A 15679-nucleotide genomic window follows, 5' to 3' on the forward strand; every position below is an offset into this window, starting at 1 on the left:
CATGTAAAATTTGTAAAACATTTATTCAAATACAACTATACATTGAAAAATAATAAATAAAAATATTGCATTGATACTTATATCTAACAGTAGTTGCACTACATAAAAATGGCACAAGAGTACATAGAAATAAATAGTTCCAATAAAATAAGGAATAGTAAAAAATTTGGCATTTTCGATATGTAGTAAAATACTTCATTTGTACTTGAAGAAAAAAGAAGAGGTATAGCCATTATCCATATTCGGACTGGACAGTCATTGAGAATTGACCCTTCGGGATTCTTGTTGCATGGTACCAAATTCTAGTATCCAATAGCACTAAAACAAAACAGATATACATTAGTTCTTGATGTAGATTATGTATATTTCATATTTGAATTCCACCTACCAACATCCCCTGGCTCTACATAGAAATCAAACTTCTGGCAGACATGGTCACATTCTGGCACAGGGGCAAGTGACCATGTCTTGTTTCCTTTGACTTGTCCCTGCCACATTAATCTTGCTATATAGTCCAACTGCAAAATATGCTGTATGTATTAAATAACTGCATGCACTGGAGCCTAATAAACAAATCAAACTTAACAACTAACATAGTATTATCTCAAAATTGCTGTAAGTTATATTAATATATCTATTTAATTACAAAGCGACAGTGTTGACCTGTCACTTTGCAATTAAGTTGTATAGAAATATAGCAAAATTTTCGAGATTAATTATTAATATAAAGCAATTTTGAGATAAAATATAATAAAACGCAATTTTTGGATAATACTATAAAATATGTTAGTTGTCAATTGCGAAATTATATAACATATCACACATGACAACTAACATAGTATTATCATAAAAATTGCATTATGTATATTATAATATATTTCATTGATATACGATTTAATTTCAGGGACAGTCTTTGAAATTAAATCATACAAATGACACATAATATAATGATATAACACAATTTTTGAGATAATACTATGTTAGTTGCCATGTGCATTATACAGGCAGTATATTTGAAAATGAGACATATTCATGCATGTCATAGTAAATCATGTTATAACTTGACATAGACTAAAATAAAATTAGGATATGAGATAGAACTAAAAATAAATCAACAAATTTGTTTTGCAGTGTACATAGGAATAAACCGATTCCCTATACGCTTGATTTCGAGTGCATTGGGAATACTACCAAGCGAGCGCCGAGTGAGACAGCAACAATAACAATGATTTCACATCGCTCTCTCACCTACTCATTTATGTCATGATGAAAAACCTGTTATCGAAATGATTATGATTTAGCTTATGTTAATTATTTTTTACATATGAACTATCATCGAAATGTTTTACGTAATAAAAAAGATAATTAAGTTATCATTTAATAAGAATTGAGGTTTTTGGCGTAGTTAAAAATGTGATATCAAATTATTTACAATGATTGATTTTTTAGTTATTTAAGTTTATTTGCACTTACGTGGTATGGAGCAAGTGTTCAAAATGTCCATCCTTTTCCACAATGCATAGTCTAGCAAGTCATAGTAAATTTTGTTTTAAATTGATCAACACAAACACATTTTGTCTCACAGTATAAAATGCTGAGATAATCCTCTTATGCAACAAGTTCGACACTGTTCACCTCCTCCATGTAAACTCCAATTTGGGAACATTTCAATAGCTCGCCTCACACTATCACCACTTATTGCGTAAAGTCGCACCATCTCAGTCAATTCGACGTTAGAATAAATATCCATTTTGCAGGCGAGAGGCGCGTTCGCCGCCGGCGCAGTGTTCGGGCGAGCGGAAGTACAAATACGTGTCTTCACTAGACCAAGGTCGCGCGTGCACTGTCTCTGCAAACAGTGCCGACCTGTGCTTTGTTCTCGCCGCTGCGTCCGTTGGAGCAATAATAGTGGTGTGCATAGATTTCGATAAGTAATGTTGTTCAGAAGTAGTAGTCGATAAAAAAAAGATTTTTTTTTGTAAAGTTCATTATTTTATTATTTTTTTGGGTTCAGAATCAAGAATATAACGCATTCTATAAGTATGTCTCGCTTTCAAATATACAGCCTGTATAAACTGTAGTTCATAAATTATATTAACCTACTTTTTGAAACAATGATTAGTATTATAAGGACATTCGAATTTGTCCCAATACATATATCTATATATGAGTCAAAAGTAAAAAAAAGGGTCATTTTACTTTGATAATTTGGACAAAAAGACAAAGAAAAAATAAAGCATAATACATGCATAACAGCTCCAATCTCATATCCAAAGAATATGTTTTCTGTAGCTGGAAATTCAGCATCCAGCGGCAGAAACTCTGGAATGTCATAATACTGCCTCACATTAGCCAGGATGTCGGGGTGACAGTTTCCCCTAGAACAATAGAGATAGGATTTGATCATTACAAATTAACAAATTTAAAAAAAAATACTTCTGAAAAATATGCCTTGAGAATTTGAAATCTGTTTTGGCCAATGAAAAAGAAACAAGAGTCATTTCTATACAATTATTGATGATGATGTTCAATCAATAATAGATTCTCATTAACATGGGTATGTTGAGTAAATATGATTTTTATGCTCACCATCCCACATACCAGGGCTTCTGTCCTTCCTCATTTCTAATTCTAGCCTCTGACATAGAAAATACTTCTTGTAAGGTAAAAAGGTCAGTCTTAAAGTTTAAAAATTGGCACCCTTCATCCAGACTCTCATAGCTCCCAGCTGTCTTTTCGTATAGCTGCTGGAACAACTTGAAACTGAATTTCCTTGTTGCTTTCCACTTCCTGATTGCATTTTTTACGATAATGGGTCCCGACGAATATGCATATCTCTGAAAATTAATGTTAATACAGTCACCAAGCAAATAAAATTCTAAAAATAAATGAGAGAAATAGCAATTATCTTACAACAAACTCGCGGCGGGAGATGTTCCGTAATATTATTGGTTTCGTAACGTTGCCGCAATAGGCACAATCGGCGAGCGGCCGCGTCGCTTCCCACACCAAATAATTACTGGGTAACAAACATCTTGTACTTAAAATACTGTTCACAAAATAAAGGCTTATCACCCCCACTATGAAGCTTGTAACAATCGCGACAATCAGCTTCTTATTTGATCCTTTGTTCGCAGCCTCATGCTTATAATTACAGACAAAATTGTACTCTTGCAAAAGCACCCCATTTAGGCCTCTTTCAATGGCACTTTTCTGAAGAATTTTAATCTTTCTGCGCAGATTCCTTCTCTCTCTATTGTTTTTTTGCATTTTACCATAACATTTTAGTTAATAATAGTAACATAAGCAGAGGCTAAAACTTTTTATTATTCCTGAAATTAATGAAATAAAAGTACGCCGCCGAAATGAAAATAATAATGACAGATAAAGTTTCGTCCAAAAACATTTTTTTTTTCACTTTTGTATATACTTTTTAAAAATAATGTCTATGGAACGCTTCCGTTGTCCATGGCTGCAGCTGGCACTAATAGTGATGTACCTATGCATTTATCTTTCTTTACTTTCGGACAACAGCTATAAAATTTTGGGGAAATTATCGCTCCCCTAACGAACAATACAACGGCCTCGTGAACTTCGTGAATAGCGGTCTAATTATCGTACTTTTACAAATAACTTCTATCAAACCGAGCAAACAATTTCCATCCGCTGACATGACAATTCCGTAAATAAAACACTATCGAATATTTTTGGCAAGTGTGACACTCTCCTTGGTGACTCTCGTCCAAAAAGACTACCACAGGGAGCCGATGATAATAGGTGGCGTCTAAAGCCAAAAAATGTTTACATACATTTTTTGGAAATGACAATTGACATGTACCAAATATACTTTTGTACTTTCTTTTAAATCCTTTATTGTAGTATCCAAGCCGACAAACAGTTAAACGGTCTTCCAAATGGAAACTAATAGTTACCGACTATTGACACTTACAAAACCAAGGAAGTATCAATAAAATCACAAATACATTACTGGATATGTAACAGAATATCTTAAGTTACCCGTGTCAATTCAATATTGGCTCATTTTACTCTTAATACAAAATTTGCTGCTATATGTATACTTTTCAAGCGGATTCTGCTTGCACAGTAAAATCTATAGACACTTTAAAAATATTGTATATTCAAAGCGTGAAATTTAAAGCCATAGCAGTAAAGTTTACCAACACTAGAATTTCATTAAAAATACTTTATATTATTAGGTTTCGGATGTTGCTAAACTTCACCGTAAAATATTGAATAAGTATCGTCGGTCAAATTAATATCCCTAAGCGAACATATAAAATGCGCATCACTATTCGACCAGACGCTGTCAAGTCAACGAACTGATGAACTTGGCGGTTTCACTAGTTTATTAGATAAAAAAATCCAGATATGCCTCCGAAGAAACGTGATAAAGACAATGAAACAAACAAAAACTCCAAGATTGACCACCTACAGGCTGACCATGAGTTATTTTTACAAGCGTTTGAAAGTAAGTTAGATAGCGGTGCTGTGCATGTAAACCATTTTTCTATGAATAATTTGTGATATTGTTTATACAATTACATTTTCAGAGCCGACACAAATATACCGATTCCTTAGGACCCGCAATATGCTATCAGTGAGTATTTTTGGTTCTTTTCTAGTGCTTTTCGTAATTATTTTTAGGGAACCTTTTTTATGGGATTTTTAATGTTTGCAGCCTATATTCTTAAACAGGACATTGTCGTACATGAAGCGGCGTATGTCTAGGAGTAATAAAAGCCGGAATGGTTTCAAAGTTGACTGTTTATTGGAGAAAATCTCATTGAAGAAGAGCACAGAGTTACAGCCCAATTGCCTGGGAGGTTATATGACTCTCACCTTCCTAGGCTTTTACGACAAGAGTCTGGATGATCCTAGAGAATACCAAGTGAAAGTGGAGACTCTGCTGCTCAAAATATGCCACAAAAAGAGGAAAGAGAGCTCTTCAGCTATTGTTGAAGTTTCTGTAAGTACTAAAATAAAATATACTCTGTATATCAATTTTTATATAAAACATACTCTGTATATTAATTTTTATGAGATATCTGCTCTATAGCTACATCCTATGGAAGGTTTTAGTGCAAATTATAATTATTTAAAGTTTCTGTTAATAATCACATTTACTTCCATACAAGAAACTATCATTATGATGCTATCATTCATGGCAATTTTATTTCTATGGCAATCTTAACATTTACTGAAACATAAACTAATTTCAAAATATTCGTGGCTAGGTGACAATCTTTTAACATAGGTAATGTGGTATTTGTTTGTAGACTAAAAACATATTTTCAAGAATGACATACTTTGGAACTTGAAATAAGAATAATGATATGCAATTTCAAATATTTACTAGGTAATGATTCTGTTTCTTTAGAAGCCAATTGTTCAGTTCATTACCATGAGCACATGAGAGAATTATTCCTGAGTCTATCCTAGTATCTATTCATGTTGAATTAATTGAATAACTTCTACATAAATCACTTGTATAGTGATAAAAAGGATAATATATATTGAATTCTTGACTGAAGCCATGTAATCCACAAGTAACTACTTATCTATGAAACAAAAAACGAATGAAGTCAGGGGTGACCTCAGGTTCCTTAGTTTATTAATATGAAAGTACAGTATTATTATGACATTAAATATTTTATCTATAGTAGTTTGACTATTAAAATTTAACCTATAACCAATAAAATTATATTGTTATGGCTAAACTATACTACATTAGTCTTATACAGGGTGTGGCTGCTATATTTCAGCTACTGATCACTGTTACTTCACAGTACAAACTAGCACAACAAACTAGCTCTCTTTACCAAACAAAGTTTTGGTAAAGAGAGCAGTGAAGTACTTTGTACCACAGATTTTAGAATTTTCAAACTTGCACATTATTTTTAGAACTGCATGCTGTTATTACGTATAAGTGTAAAAAAAAAAAATTTTAGCTGCCCATAAACTTTATGGTGAAGACAATAAGATAGAAGTATGTCATTCATTCCAACTCCTCAGGTTGGCAGTTGTTCCCTTCCTCTCAACCCATCAACATCAGAACCTCCAGCTATGGCCTCTGCCGTCAGCATCTCAAGTGACACATTCAGCCCTTCTCAGGGACCTAATGTGAAGTCATACATGTTAATGTTGAGAGTCACTGTGACCAGAAGCTCTGGGAGTACCAGTAATGGTATTGCTAGTACTAGTGAAATCACTAATGGTGATTGTGATGGTGAGTGTTCTAATTATTTTAATTTAAATTCTTGTATCAAAATAATAAAGTATTGCTAGTACCAGTGAAATCCCTAATGGTGGTTATTGTTTATTTTGGTTGGAAATGTTGTATCCAAATAATGAAATACTACTAGGAGCTCTGGAAGTACCGTACTGTTAGTACTAGACAAGTCACTAATGATTATGATGGCAAATGTTATAGTTATAATTTTATTGTATCAAAATGATAATGATAAAATACATTTACAGTACTCATACTCTCATCATACTCTTCATATGTTATGATCACTTATGTAGTTTGGTCTACATATACCAGCAATTTTAAGCCTATGCTTCTAATGATGTGTAAAATTGTATGTGACAAATTTTCATTGATGACAATGGTGTGACTAATTGTTGTTACAATAGCAAACTTACTTTTGTTACATATAAAACATACAAAAAATTACCCACCCTGTTCTAGAACCGGTAACAAAACGGCTGAAATCGTCAACCGATCTCAATTCTACACCGGACAGTAAATGGACGAAGCTATATGGCAGTGAGCTAATAGTATATGATAAACATAACCGCTGTTTACTGACTAACGGGGAGTATGACCTGGTGCTTCACGACGCCACGCCTGGGGGCCGCAGTGCTACTATCGCGCGCTCTCCACATAAAGCGCTCATGGCCCAATGGGAGACCATTCCTAGTGTAAGTAAAACATAGTATCATTTGTAAAATTCAAGTCATTCCAATTTTATGGAACCGAGATAATTGTCATTACTGCAAAAGTAATACAGTTCTTGACATATATGTACATGTTTGTAACCTTAGCCAATGTAATGAGCGAGAAAATTATAATTTCAAATAACATTAGCATTATTCAACTGTCGAAAACAAAGATAACTTCCAAATTAAAATGGACTCAGTTGTGTATTCGAATTTGATAAAGTAATTTCTTCTATTGATAAAAGAACTGTACGGACTTGCTGTTTGGGGTCAATTCCCAATGTAATTTGCAGTGTGGCCTCACCTTGATGCTTCTGCAGCCCCAAGGAGGGTTTCCTATTATTGGCTTTTGCCATGCTGGCCAGGTTGGCGATGACAGTACTATATATAGACGAAAATTACAATTTAGTATACATACGGTTGGTTTAATGAAAATATTCAAAAATGTTAATAATGTTTTGATGTACTTTATTTATAGATTCCTTCCCATTCTTTGTCTTTTGTCACACTTTGTATCTAATATTAAAGTCGTTAAAACAGCTTTATAACACTACATCGACGTGCGCCAATTTTACGTGTACTAATTGGACTTTTTATGAATGTTCTTCAGGATAACGATCTCCAAACAGAAACAAACCCATTTGACATATTCAAAGTACGGCCTCTGTTGAAACTAAAACTAAGCTGGAGTCAGGAACCAACAAATGGGCTGGTGAATCGACCTAAATTGTATCAGCAAAGTGAATTTAATGGCATGAAAAAGGAATCTAATAAGGAGAAAAACGCACAAAAGTTTAGTGATAATAAAAATGGTAAGTAAATAATTGCTTTTATTTTACCATGCTGGCAAAAAACATAGACTTAATGAAAGCATAAAAAAATGGTCATAGATTTGAACCTTGTAGTACACTCATCTATACAATAGCTGCCTCAATGACACATTTTAAGAAAGAGAACACAGACATAGTTCTGTTTATGTCCTGTATAGTTCGCGTCAATTTTTACTCGATAATTTGTAAGATCAAAATAATCAAAAGCAGTGCAAAATTAGCATGCGAAGGTATTCAAAATAGTATTGATAAATGATTGTATTATTTACATTGACAGGCGATAAAGTGAAAACAGAGTCATCAGAAGGCGAGTCAAAGAAACAGCAAATAATCTATCAATTCTTATACAATAATAACTCGCGGCAGCAAACAGAAGCGTGTGACGACCTACATTGCCCGTGGTGTTCCCTCGACTGCGGGACACTCTATTCACTACTCAAACATCTCAAGCTCTGCCACTCGCGATTTAACTTCACTTACTTCGTAAGTAATATACTGCATTTATTTAACTGCCTCCGTAGCCGAACAGTTACCATGCCGGACTGCCACGCAGAGGTCCCAGGGTCGATTCCCGGGCCGGGAGACATAACTGTATGGCCTACAATTATTTCTCTCGTGAGTTTGGGTGTAATTTGTGGTTGTCTATGTGTGTGTCCATGGCACCCGCTACACAGGGTTTCCCTAGTGCGGGGCTATGTTGAGTGTGTGCGTTATTTATTATTATTATTTGGAAATTTATGTTTTATTTGCAAGCTTCAAACTTTGCATTCAATTTAAAATTTTTATTGAATTGATACACAGTTATTTTTTGTGAAAGTACTCCACTAGTTTGTTATAATTACAAATACAACGATCGAATACTCAGAAAATTTCCTTCGATCTGGCCTCATTCGAACCGACGTCTTCTAGCATACCGTGCCAGACGCTATACCAACTAAGCCACGAAACGAACCAGCGGACCTCACGAATTTTTCGTGTGCTTGTTGTCGTGTCTTTGTATTTGTTTTTTCAACGATTCGAACCATTGCATTCGATTTTTTGCTCGAGGGTGAATGTGTTAATTTGGATGCATCGTTCCCGTCTACAGCCGATCCCGGGCGGCGCACGCATCGACGTGTCGATAAATGAGTTGTACGATGGATCATACACGGGTTCGCCGCACGACCTGATTGCGGCACAGGGCCGCGGCGCGGGAGCCCCGGCCGGGCCCGCCTCTGCGCTGGCTGCGGCCTCGGGTGGGCCCTCGAATGGCCCCCGCGCCGGGCCCACGCGCCGCACCTCGCTCACGCACGTGCTGGTGTGGCGTCCGCGCGCCAAGCGCCGCCACCACAAGCACAGCCTCGCCGAGTTCCTCGAACTCGACGACGCCGAGCTGCTCGAGGCCCAGCGGCCTTATATCACAGGACACAACCGGTAACCTTATTTTTGCTAACTTTCGTTATTCCTTGTCTTACTTTGTGCGAGCGATAGAGATATGAAGGTAATATTCTCCTTCCAGACTGTACCACCATACTATCACCTGCCTCCCCGTGTACCCCAACGAGCTGGACATCGACTCGGAAAACGAGACGGACCCGTTGTGGTTGCAACAGAAGACAATGATGATGATCGACGAATTCACCGACGTGAACGAAGGCGAGAAGGAGCTCATGAAGATGTGGAACCTCCACGTGATGAAGTACAACTACGTCGGCGACTTCCAGATCCCGGTCGCCTGCCAGATGTTCCTGCAGATCAAGGGCAAGGAGCTGCTCGAGAAGAACCTTTACAGGAACTTCATCCTGCACATGTGCTCGCTGCACGACTTCGGGCTGCTGAGTCCTGTGGCGCTGTACCAGACGATGCAGATGCTCAACCAAATGCTGGCGGACAACGCCGAGGCCAAAGAGAAGATGCGCCAGGCGCTGTGCGCGCAGCGCGAGCGCTGGCACGCCGTCGGCAAGTACCAACAGCCCGTCACTATAGAGCAGAAGCCGCAGGTCGCCACTGCCAAGCTCAACAACGCCGAGGCCTCACCTTCGGTGCGAAGGAAGATCTCCAATTTACAAAACGCCAACAGGATGGGCAGTGCGGGCAACTTCAACAAGTCCGCGAGCCCGGGGCCGAGCAACGGAGAAACCAAAAGAAAGATGTCGTCGGGCAGTATACAGAGTCGTAAACGGTCCTCTATAACGGAACGGAAAAGCTCCGTATAGCGTTTGTTCAGCCGAAAGCGAACTCTCGCTTCGACTCATGGAAGACGTGAGTACAAACTTGGATTGCCTACTTCTGGGGTCACTTGTGAGTTCCCTCCGTAGAACAAATTTTAATGATCTGCACTTTTATTGCATAATGTTATTGGCGCCATATCAATGTACTATTAATTTTATTTTAATCAAAATTGTCTTGTGATTAGTAATATAAATTCGTTACTGCCCTTGATGTCGTTTTAGATTAGGATACTTTTAGCGTTAGCGGTGGTCCATGAAATGGATGAAATAGTCGAGTTAGATGATTGTCGTGTAGAGATTTTAAAGTCTGTTCCGAATGCTGTGTGGGCCGATAAAGAAGAATTTAACAAACAATATTGTCGTATGAAACCTTTGATATTATCTTACTTGATACTGTGATTTTCAAGCACGTCGGACCGTTTCTCGATATACTTACATAATACTGTACTGATATGAAAATTAGCATTATAAGATTTAGCAATGAATTAGACATTGGTACCTCATTGGATTACGATGCGACGATTAGACTGTTAAATTGATTTAGCTTAGGAGTTTAAATAAAGTACAGCTTTAATAAAGTACAGCGCTAAACTGAAATAAATTGTTGATACAAAATCCAAAGCAAATTTGTATAGTGAAGTTCTGTGTATTGTTAATATCTGATTGAAGTAACCGCTGGATGTTCACAAGACTGTAAATACATGGCCTTACAGATGTTGACTCATTTTGTACTTATGCAGTTCTCATAGATAAGTAAACCAATAACAATCGCTAGGTTGAGCTTATATGAAGACAGGGTATCTTGGAAGTTGACGCCAAAGCTTAAGGGGCTTTTCAAACATCAAATCGTGAGTCTCATACGGCTCACGCGGTAACGTACTGAGCGGCCACGCTGCTCTATTCAGTACGTATCTGCACGTTGCATCGTACACACATCGTGCCACTATGTCGTACGACGTACCCGGCGCATCGCAAAACCACGCGATTTATGGTAGGCAAGAGATAGTATGTAGTTTCTAGCTCTAAAACACCAACATCAAGCAAGATATATCAGCAAATTATTCTCGAATATGAGTTGTGGCATTTATGCAGTACTGCGAGTTGTAGTACCAAATAATGGCATATTAAAGGTATGTTTTATGCCATTCTTGCATATTGAATGCTCTTCATGCTGGCCAATACTCAGAACCAACGTTTATAGGGGGAGGACCTATTAAGGTGCTTTTCCACAGGCTAGACGAGACGTGGATTGAAGTTTATATGGTAAAATTTCAATTCTCTTCTAGCGCATCTTCGGTGGAAATGGTTTGGATTGACGAGGATGTGCGAGTTGACAATTGAAATATTTGTTGAAGTGATATTGAACCGTATTGCTGCCTACATAGAGTAACGCTGCAACGGAAACAAGATTTTTCGCGCGAGGTCGCAATGGCTATTAAAATAAATTGCGAGAATGTGGAATACGTACGATTTAAAAAAAAAAGATTGCTTTATCCGATTCATCTTCCGTCAACATATTTAATATCAACCGCGAGCTCGCTATAGCTATTAATGGCAACTTTTTAGAAAATAGGCTGGCGAGATTTCAATTCTCGTCTGACCTCGCCGGTGGAAAAGCACTCTTATACGCCTTGTGGAAAAGCACTCTTATACGTGTCAGCGTGCTGGTGCAACATAATGAGAAGCCTTTCATTGGTTTTAAATAGTTTTAACCATTGACTTTTTAACGGATAAAGTAAGCCTTCTGTATGGTTTTGGCGTTAATCTCGTGGACTGCCCGTATTGTGATGACCATTGTGTATAATAAAATAATAAGTAAATATTGCGATCGTTTTCATACAAAGACTTCGTCCCGTAAATAAATTTAACTGTTATAGGCATACGTTTAGGTGACAATGTGTTCATGATTTTGCGTGCGGTATAATTTTGAATGATACGTATAGTTCAGTCGTATGGTTTTAAGACAGAATAATAAAGTATAAAAACTTGGGTGACTTGATTTGGAGGTTCGCGGTTCATCGTGTGACTGAAGTTTTAAACATTTATTAATTTATGTGTCTTCCCGATACATTACTTTATACGGAATTACCACATTAGTATTTTGTTTTTTTTATTGTTCAATTTTGATTAATGAAGTTCAGTAAATTACTTGTACTTATTAAATCAAATATAACGATTATTTTCAATATTGATGTTTTCGTATTCTCTTTCCCGAATTTTATGCTTCCTAAATTTTTTTTTGTATATATAGGTATAACTATCCTGAAGTAACGTAGAGTGAAGTAACGATACACGTGAAAGGCCCTCAAGATTACGAACAGGTGTCAGAAAAAAGAGGTCAAAGTATTTTTGTTTACACAGTCGAGGCCATGCAATCTATTTTGTATAAATTGTTAAAATTGGAATTGTCAAGAGAGCTATCAATAAAGAGAAAAATGGAAAGCCATTTGACAAAGTTCACATACTGAAATTTGTTGTTAAAATATGTCACAGACGAAGAATGCCCACAAATTATCCAATAAAAGCAGGACAGACTTACAGGCAGCTGAAAAAAATGATGAAGGTAACTAACTGTTTCGCTCGCTTTGGTGTAAACGAAAAAAAAGTCAGTGTCAAAATAACGAAGTACATGTTTTGTTCGTAGGAGAAATAACAAGCTGTAACGTTACTGAGAGCCGAACTTACGCTGGTACGTACTCTCGATTTGTAAGGGTTTAGTCGCTGCGTACTCCGTAATAGAGCAATAAACGTTTCAGTTACAGTAAGTAAGAAGCCTTCCGCTTTGGGGGAGGAGGAAGAGGCAGCCTTGTGTTCGGGGCAGAAGTCCTTCATTAGCATACATTCAACGGATCACTTGTGTCAAGTTGAAGAACCACCTAACTCGACCGTTCTCGAGGAGTGTAACGTGGAAGTCCTCAGCTTGAACGAGGTCTTCCCCTCCACTTCCGAGGAGAGCCTCTCGAATGAGGATGAATCACCGATTCAGAAGAAACATAAGAGTTTCAAGAAAAAAACAATGCCTAAGACTCAATCCGAAAGCGCTGGTAAATCTACCTACCAACCAACAAACAGCAAATCTTCAACCATGTCAGGGAGACCAAAAGAGACCGTAGACGGGCAGCCTTCAGTGTACTCTGATTTTGATATACCAAAAAGCACTCTTTATGTGATCGGAAGCAACCCGGGGGAGCCCAAGATGTCATATCCAGACCCACCTAAAAAGATTTCCAAAACTGTGAGTGTGTTTCCTAGTATCATCGAATAGTGTTTGATTAAATCGTTTTTTCATTTTATTGCATTTTTTATGTTTCTACTAAACCTTGGCAGATGAAAAAGTTCCTGCGAAATATAGACAAGCATAAGAACGAGCATAACAGTAAAAGCAGCGAGAAGGCGCTAAGTAAACTAACTACCATGAGAGGCATTCTGAAGGATGGTCGGTGCGGGCCCGAGTGCACAGGTGACTCTTCAGTACAAGGCGCTGAGGAGGTCAACCCACGTTAGTGCCTGCCTCACCTAGTAATTATCATAATAATTCGAATAATATCTGTAGCTTTCCCCCTTTGTATAATTAATGGCGCATTTACACCAGGGCCCCGAGCACACCCCGGACATCCCACCACACCCCGGACATCCCACCACACCTCATAGAACGGTCGAAAGTTATTTACCTACTACTACTACATACAGCAAGGGGCTATCTGTACACGCGCAAATGTGTGCGTGAAGTTTTTGTCTGTATGTTTAAGATGTGTGTATAAATATTACGAGTAGAGCAACACTCAGACAAACCCTTTAGATTTAAGAGTGCCAAGTACCTAGATAATAAATTATTGATAGATAATAAATTATATATTAATAAATAAATAAAAACAATAATAATAATAAAGTGGCAGGGTTACCCAGCACTTTCTCGTTTATGTTACTTGGTCAGAGCGGCAACATAGCGAAAGTTCTAACGCAAATCTATTTATTATCTTTAATTCTATTAATAGAATCCTAATAATTACACACGTTCATTACGTAGGTATTTACATCGATATAATATTGTATTTTTCATTAATTCACTAACTAGAATAATATTGAAGATTTATTTAAAAAATATATTAAAGCACTTTTATTGTTATATTTGAGACAGGTACGTTTAAATAAGGTAACCAAAGTATTTGAAATTGCGTGTCCAAGTTTATCATTACTCAGTTAATAATTAAGCATATTCACTACGTAATATTTATCGGCAATTCCTAGTGTAAGTACTGAGTCGTCTGACAACCGAAACGATTAGGTGTAAACGTTATTGGCGACACGGTCGCCTTCGGCAAGCGACGGTCGACTGAGCAACTTCCATCGTGAATGCGGCCGCGCCTCAACACGATAAGGACTTTGTAAGCGAAGGTGGCAGACGATTCGGTGTTGATGTAAACGGCGTGTCGACTGTGTCGTCTTCGACAAGGCGACCTGGTGTAAATGCGCCATAATTGTTAACCGACTTCAAAAAAAAGAGAAAGTTCTCAATTCAACTGTAGTTTTTTTTTGTGTGAATTCAACTGTAGTTTTTTTTGTGTGTATGTGTGTCGTGATTACTACGGCATTTGTGAACCGATTTTCATGATTCTTTTTATGTTGAAAAGAAACACCTCAGTATTGGTCTCTTTAAAATTGAAGAAAATATTCCACCTTAGAGTAAGGGTGGCAAACTAGGGGATGAATCAGATTTCGCGCACTTTCCGGCAACCGATTTCAATAAAATTTGGCAAATAGATGTCCACGAATTTTTGAGGTCGGTTTTTTTTTAAGTTTTAATTTATTACCTAGGCAAGTAGCCAAACCGCGAACCATGAATTGCCATTTCTGTAGGACAAGTTTGAAGCACACCAGAACGGCATTGACAGTACCCTTGATAGAACGATTATTATTCTGCCCTCGGAACGTAAAAAGGCACAACTGCCGTATAAAGTACGCATAAAAAGGCACAACTGCCGTATAAAGTACGCATAGTTGTGCCTTTTTTCGTTACGAGGGCAGTATTAAGGCTCACCGATACCCTATGAAGGCTGTAGACTTTAATGCCGCTAGTAACATAAAAATTTCTCACCTAGGGAAACCGAGTCATATTGTTTAATCATTTAAATATATATTTAACAGAACATTTGACGCTACCCTTCCCGATGGAGTTTGGACCTCAAACTAACTACTCGAAGCAAGCAGACAAGAATGTAACATTCAACACACAGGTGGTGATAATCCATTTCACTGGCGACCGCTGTGTAGGACAGAGTGTAGAGACTCTCAGCAAGGAAAAGGACCAGCAGGCCCGCAATTCTGAACTAAGAAAAACTTTCCTCACGAAGTACAACGAATTTTGGCCCACTCAGAAATAAGTACCATAAGTCTAGATATAAATGGCGTCCTTAGTGATATACGTGCCTCTCCACCAGAATTAGTTTCGCTTCGAAACTTGGACATATACAATAACAATAGATACAATAGATAATTTATTTTAAATGTCTAATTTATTTTTTTACAACTATTTTGTACGTTAAATTATGATATGTCGCGTTTTGTCTAGCGTTTATATTTTGAAGATCGAATACGATATTTTGGAAAGTTGTATATTTCAAAATATCGAGTGTAGAAATTTAAATACATAGTACATCTCTTCTATCTTGTCTTTTA

General features: G+C 37.2%; 3 protein-coding genes across 4 annotated transcripts; 2 read left to right on the forward strand and 1 right to left on the reverse strand.

Annotated features, from left to right (window-relative positions):
• Positions 1-68: 68 nt before the first annotated feature.
• Positions 69-3270, reverse strand: LOC113227873. The gene is made up of 5 exons (XM_026460948.1): positions 2914-3270; positions 2590-2837; positions 2246-2378; positions 389-518; positions 69-318 (listed from the first exon to the last, which is right to left on the reverse strand). The coding sequence occupies exons 1-5, from the start codon at positions 3268-3270 to the stop codon at positions 233-235; spliced, it is 954 nt and encodes a 317-aa protein (XP_026316733.1). The 3' UTR covers positions 69-232.
• Positions 2989-12084, forward strand: LOC113227872 (polycomb protein suz12-B). 2 transcript variants are annotated; one of them, XM_026460947.1, is made up of 9 exons: positions 2989-3023; positions 4572-4618; positions 4700-4987; positions 6034-6247; positions 6713-6945; positions 7574-7775; positions 8071-8276; positions 8881-9206; positions 9292-12083. In XM_026460947.1, exons 2-9 carry the CDS (start codon positions 4610-4612, stop codon positions 9986-9988), a joined length of 2175 nt encoding a protein of 724 aa, XP_026316732.1. In that variant the 5' UTR covers positions 2989-3023; positions 4572-4609; the 3' UTR covers positions 9989-12083. The 2 variants fall into 2 exon arrangements, with proteins under 2 accessions (XP_026316732.1, XP_026316731.1); XM_026460946.1 differs by lacking the exon at positions 2989-3023 and adding an exon at positions 4318-4489 and having other exon boundaries at positions 9292-12084.
• A 388-nt stretch (positions 12085-12472) lies between these two features.
• On the forward strand, positions 12473-15668 carry LOC113228020. Its single transcript, XM_026461155.1, has 5 exons — positions 12473-12566; positions 12648-12692; positions 12760-13238; positions 13331-13502; positions 15149-15668. The coding sequence occupies exons 1-5, from the start codon at positions 12488-12490 to the stop codon at positions 15382-15384; spliced, it is 1011 nt and encodes a 336-aa protein (XP_026316940.1). The 5' UTR covers positions 12473-12487; the 3' UTR covers positions 15385-15668.
• The last annotated feature ends 11 nt before the right edge of the window (positions 15669-15679 follow it).

Source organism: Hyposmocoma kahamanoa, unplaced genomic scaffold (assembly GCF_003589595.1).
Source record: "Hyposmocoma kahamanoa isolate Upper Pololo Valley unplaced genomic scaffold, ASM358959v1 220, whole genome shotgun sequence".
Lineage (NCBI taxonomy): Eukaryota > Metazoa > Arthropoda > Insecta > Lepidoptera > Cosmopterigidae > Hyposmocoma > Hyposmocoma kahamanoa.